The sequence below is a fragment of the Corvus brachyrhynchos genome, unplaced genomic scaffold, assembly GCF_000691975.1.
Source record: "Corvus brachyrhynchos isolate BGI_N302 unplaced genomic scaffold, ASM69197v1 scaffold466, whole genome shotgun sequence".
Taxonomy (NCBI): Eukaryota; Metazoa; Chordata; class Aves; order Passeriformes; family Corvidae; genus Corvus; species Corvus brachyrhynchos.
The window spans coordinates 1,757,789-1,763,788 of NW_008238635.1; the positions used below are offsets into that span (position 1 = coordinate 1,757,789).

The 6,000-nt window shown below is 40.6% G+C and overlaps 1 protein-coding gene across 6 annotated transcripts in view; it reads left to right on the plus strand.

Moving 5' to 3' along the window:
- RALGPS2 (Ral GEF with PH domain and SH3 binding motif 2) overlaps positions 1-6,000 on the plus strand; it is a 114,954-nt gene that overhangs the window by 101,903 nt on the left and 7,051 nt on the right. For all 6 annotated transcript variants that reach the window (XM_017737412.1, XM_017737413.1, XM_017737411.1 and 3 more), the window contains 2 exons: positions 3,453-3,558; positions 4,733-4,824. In XM_017737412.1, coding sequence (XP_017592901.1) covers positions 3,453-3,558; positions 4,733-4,824 — 198 coding nt within the window. The remainder of the gene's footprint in view (positions 1-3,452; positions 3,559-4,732; positions 4,825-6,000) is intronic.

Consider the following 6,000-nt stretch of genomic DNA (forward strand, 5'->3'; position numbering starts at 1 on the left):
GATGTAGCACAGCACAATCTAAGAGGAGTGTGTGGACAGTGGTTGTCTCTTGTATGCTGAAGTGGTACTCACAGAGAAGCCCTCTGTGAAAACCTGTAGCACTTGTGCACCTTTAGAAAAGGGCAATAGTAAGAATAGCCACTTGAACTTAGACTTTAAATAAGCACCCTGAAAAATGTGAATACACCTGTAAAATAACTGTTTGTAGTGATCAGACTGAGAGTCTTGCCAATTTCTGTGACAATGTAGCATGCATGAGAGATTTTTCCATGTTTGTAGGTACTTGGAAAGCAACAGAGGCTTTTTAAGGCTTCATGCTTGAGCACAAGCCCTTGTTGTTCCAAGCCATCCATTGCATGCTATAATCAAAATTAGGTCTATTTATTTGCAGTCTAGAAAACTTGGTAGTTGTGGCTCAGGCACTTTCACTGAAATACCCTGATGAAGAATGCTGTAATTCTGGGAAGGATGTTCAGCCACCAAGAAAATGACTTGAATATTAGAAAGCTGTAGAATCTCAACAGGAGATGTGGAGGAGGAGACTTGTAGGTGCCAAAATGTTGGAGTGGAAAGTCTGTTCACAAATTATTTCAGAGTTTTTGATTCAAAAATTTACTTACAAAAGCCTTTGAGTTCAGAACAGCAACAACAGCAAAAATCAATTATGTGAAGCCTCATGCCAGGGCTGCGCAGTTTTCCATGTGTATAGTAAGAGTCATTCCGGTGGCCTGTGTTACAAAAAGCAAATAGGAACCAGGAACATTAAATTACAATGAAGCTTTCATTCCCTTCATGTTAACAAAGCAGACTTGCTGTTAGCAAGGCTCTGTGCATCAGCAGAGGGTGAGCTGCCCTGGGGGACTGTGTAAACATGGAATACAAATCCAGCCGAGCACAGGGATGGAAAGCTGACACGTGTTTCAAGCGGTGACGGATTGAGGCTGGCAGGAAACACTTTGCTTGTGTGGAGCTTTTCATTTTATGGAGAAGCACCATGATTAACTGATTGTTTTGAGTGAAATGAAAAGCGAGGAGCTTTAGCAGTGTCACATAGTGGATACCTGTTGGGATATGTAACTGAGACAGGAAAGCCCAACGTGTTGTTTCCATGAAACTCTAGAAATAAGTGTTGTTCAAGAGGTACGTTTTGGTGTGTAATCCATTAAAACTGCTTTGTGACTCAAATTTCCATCTCTGTGAAAAGGACCTATTAATGCTTTAGGGCTACTTGGAAGTTTGCATTTTGCAGGTCCCTTTTAAGTGTTAATTTGTGCCATCTTACTTTTTGAGGCTGTGTCGTCAGTGAGTCCATAACAAATCCCTTCTATACACTTCCCTTTTTTTAAAGAACTCATGAGCTGTATCCTTACCTTTATTCCCTTTCCTCGTCTTTATTCCTTCTTTCAGATAAAATGCCTTAATGTTCACTACAGACTGACATTACTTACTGCCTCCTCAAAGAACTTTCAGTTTCTGTTTGAAAAGGAGTTACAGCCCTCACTGTAATGAAATCTTGTCTGATAGAGCTTTATCATTTATCTCCTCCTCTTTTGAGGCATTACCACATCCATCCACCTCCCAAAGGCTGTGAGTTACTTAATTTTAGTGTGTATATACAAAGAACCTGGACTCTTAAACTATTTTGAACTTGGTTAAAGTGCTTTTTCTTTCAACTGCTGTTCATTCCAAGTTCTAATGGATTTTAAACTAAGGTTTAAAATGGAGCCGGTTGTGCAAGTCCCAGGCAGATAAACTTACTTGGACAATGGCTTCAAACTGACAAAAGGCAGGGTTAGACTGGATGTTAGGGAGAAATTCCTCCCTGTGAGAGTGGTAAAGCCCTGGCACAGGGTGCCCAGAGAAGCTGTGGCTGCCCCATCTCTGGAAGTGTTCAAAGCCAGACTGGATGGGGCTTGGAGCCATGATTCCGTGATGATTCTGTGACCTTCCAGGTCTTCAGTTCAGTATCTGTGGCATAGATTAGAGTAACTGACATTAGACTTGCAATGGAATTTTATTTATAAAGTAACCGTATTTGCATGCAGAGAACATTCTTATAAACTCTTACTTTGCTCATGGTGCCTTCCAACTTATTACCAGTAACTCTTTCCTTGCTTGAACCAGAGTTCCAGGTTTGTAATTCTAAAGCAATAGTTCTAAAATGAAACAAAAGATGCTTAATGTTTTGCATCTGCCTTGTGGCACTAGCATGAAGAATAAAAGTATTTTAGAACTTACAGATTAATGACTCAAAGCTTAAAGAATCTGAAGGATGTTTTATTGTTTCTAATAAGGTAATTAAGGAGAGATCAAAATGACTGTGCTAATAAAGAGGTTGGAATGGAGATTCACAAGATAGGAGGAAGATGCATCTGGTGAGGACGAGCATTAGAGCTACCAGAGTTAGACCTTCTGGGCAGAGAAGTGAGGTGAAGCACTGCAGAGGGTGAGAGGGCAGGGACTGATGGAAAGTCTCTGTTGGACCCAAGAACATGGGACGAGGAGACCTGGCAGCTGAAGACATGAGAGAAACTGAATGAGTTGGGGGTTGGGGCATGGATGGGACTGCCTGAGCAAGCAAGGAGAAGTGAACTGGGAGGGTCTACTAATAGGTGAAAAAGGAGGCCAGGGAGAAGGAAGCTTATGGTTTGGAAATAAGTTGGATTTAATAGGTGAGTAAAGCCTGGAACTGAGGGAAGCGTGAGAAGGAGAAAATAATACTGTGACCAAGTGAATGAAAAACAGTGGGATCAAGGAGCTGTCAGGAGAGGGACTAGTGTAGCAAAGACAAGTGTTGTGCTTAGGCCTAAGTTACCTGTCAATGCATGTATAACACCTGAAACAGGAAAACCCCATCATTTTGAACATCTTGTCAATAAATGAGCACGACTGCCCATTTCTGGGCACTTATTTATTGAATTTACATCCTCACTTGATCCATTTATTTCTTCAGATCATAATATTTAATTACACAGTTGTGTTATCTTGTCCCCGGGATTCATGTTATGTGTAATTACAGACTACTGTAATAATTAGTGCATGCTAACTGTGAATAGTTACAGCAAGTTTAATTCTTCTGTTTGTGAGCCGTGGAGGGAATAGGTTTGCATTTATTAATGCACTTTTGAACTATACTGTATGTTCAAATGTGCACTAATGGGGTGAGGAATGCTGTAGTAATCATGCAGTGCAGATTAGATGTGTAACAAGCTTTTGCAGATGGTGATACTCCTTTTAATTTGTTTCGAATATCATTCATTGTATTAAGTTCTTTTTTCACTGATTTCATACAAACTCTGTTAATTTTCTTAATCTTGTGAAGTGCTCGGCTTCGTCTGATGTTACCCAGTCTCTAGCAGTGTCCCTGAGAGGAGCTGCCCTTCTGGGTACTTGTTCTGTGCAGATCTGGCCTCTTGTTCTAACCCCATTTCCATCTCCGTTTGCATTTCCAGTTCAAATCCACGCCAAGTAAGAGCGTCTCAGTGGTGGGCTGGATGGTGATGATGGCAGATGACCCTGAGCATCCAGATCTCTTCTTATTGACTGATTCTGAGAAGGGTAAGCAGTGCACTGATTCCCAAAATAAGCACTGGCTTTGCTGAGGTCATTTGTCAGCAAGTAAACGAGCAAGTGAAAGGTGACATCCTCGCAGCTTCAGCTGCTCTCCAACATGTTGTCTTTGCCTTTAGAATGCTATGGGAACAGTAACCCATGGAGAATCCTTAGTCTTCACTGAGTTCTAAGAGCTCTCCAAACTCTTAACAACCCCAGATGTGATTTTAATTGGAAGTATTCATCTGCATTCATTACAGCTATATTTAGAACACTTTGAGGCATTTTCACATGTGTGAAAATGTAAGTAACGATAAAAAAAACCCCATTCAGCTAACACTAGGTGCTTGAGCAGTCCCTTCTCTCCAAAGGCAAACCAAAACCCAAACCATCTGTCCAAATGTAGTGCTATTACCAGGGAAAACCCCTCAGAGATCTTGTCTGTTATGTGGAGAAGCCTGTGGATTTCCATTACTCCAACACAGTGCCTGCTTTCAGCTAAAACTCTGAAGAAAATGTTACTTTTCCATGGCACTTCAAATTGTGCAGAAAGAACATGATTAAAAGTTCTGATAAAGGAGCTTAAAATTATTTAATGCTTTGTCTGCTTCACGTCTTAGTACATTTTATTTCCAAGCATCTCTTCTAGCACCACTGATAGGAGGTATAAATTGTGAGTGCTTGTCAGCTTAAAGTCTGCAACAGCAATCTGAAATGTTTTTGTAACACTTGACCTTCCTGAACCCAAACAAGCACTGTGTAACTCCAGCCACTGAAAATACTGGTCTGAAATGGATCAATACGTTTAGGAGTGATTTTCACATATTTTCAAATGCAGCTTTCCAGGGTGCATTTCAGTGGTATCTTGCACTTCATCAAAAAATCGTGATATTATAAACATATTGCAATGATGGCATTGAACAAAAACATTTTTGTTTTGAGGGATGTTTTGTTCTTTCCTAGTTGATGCAGGCATTAGTTGAAATGTAGAATGCTGGAAAGGAAGACAGGCAAGCTGAAACTTCTCTTCAATAGGTCAAGCAATTGCACCTATTCCAGACAAAGTGTAAAGTTATATGAACCTTCTGTTATAAATTTAGAGGTACTTGAATATGGGTAGGATTTAAGTGTACAGCATTGTTTGTGTTCCTTCATCTGTGTTTTTTTTCCTCTTTCTTAGGAAATTCATACAAATTTCAAGCTGGAAACAGAATGAACGCAATGCTCTGGTTTAAACACCTGAGTGCTGCCTGCCAAAGCAACAGACAACAGGTGAGAGCAAGGCAGTGAAAAGGAATGAGCTTTTAGGAGCTCAGAACTGATGGACCTTCGAGCTGCCCAAGCTGTCACTGAGGGCTTTGTGTGTTCCCTGAGCAGCCTCTACGCCCATCTCACGTGCTGAGTGATTTGCCTTGGCTTTTCTGTTTCTCCCTTTGCAAACAAGTCCTCAGAGCTTCTGGGGTAATGAAGGAAGATTTGGGGCTACCTGGAGGCTAATTTAAAGCAGCTAGGGAAGTGCAAGGAATGCCCTAAAATACCTGAGTGGCAGTATTTCTGTATTGCCCATTTGAAAAAGGCTATTGTACAGCTACATAAAAAGCTGTAAACTGCAGCATTCAATGTCAATTCCAGATAACTCTCCTGAAGTGCCTTTTTTCAGGTCATGGACATGGGTGTTTTCTGCTGTTCATGTATTTTGTATTCCTAAAATGTATACAAAGTAGTTTAGCCCTTGGTACATTTTCCAGTCTTCGAAAGCAAAAGTAGCATTTTCCATGAATCAAAAAGGAAGACAAGACTGCTCCAACCCTATTAAATGGTGTTCTGTTATAAATTCTTACTGACCTTCTTCATCAGCAAAATCCTTTTTAAGTTACTTTGTCTCCCTGAACTCTTCCTTCTCTTTGCACATTTGTTTATGGAGTTCTCAGAGCAGAAATCCTACTGAATTTCAAGGGGAAACAAAAAGGCTTTTCCAGATCCTTTTGTGCTTTCTTGTTCAATTCTGCCTCTGAGAGAGATCTTAAGAAGTAAGGAGGGTTGCAGAAGCTCCTGTGAAGGTATTTGAGACAGTGCAAAGGAGAGAAATCGTGGTCCTGGCTGGAGAAAGTGGGGATGGTAGCAATTAGTGGCCAAGAGTTTGCAAGTAAGTGGTGAAAAATGCCTCTGAAAACAGCTTTGGTTCAGTAAGGGTTAACAATGCCGTTTATTACTGTTAACGGTGCAACTGCCTTAGAAAAATTGGATGTTTAAATGTGTTTTCAATAGAGTATAAGCACCTAGTCAGCTGAACAATACTAAGAATTATTTTAATAGATACTATTTTTGATTTTAATGGTGCAGCTTTAGCCCAGCTGAGCATTCTTGCATCTACAGGTAAATGGTAGATGCAAGGCAAGAAATGCTGGATTCAGATCTGACCATGCCGACTGTTCATTGACAGTCAGC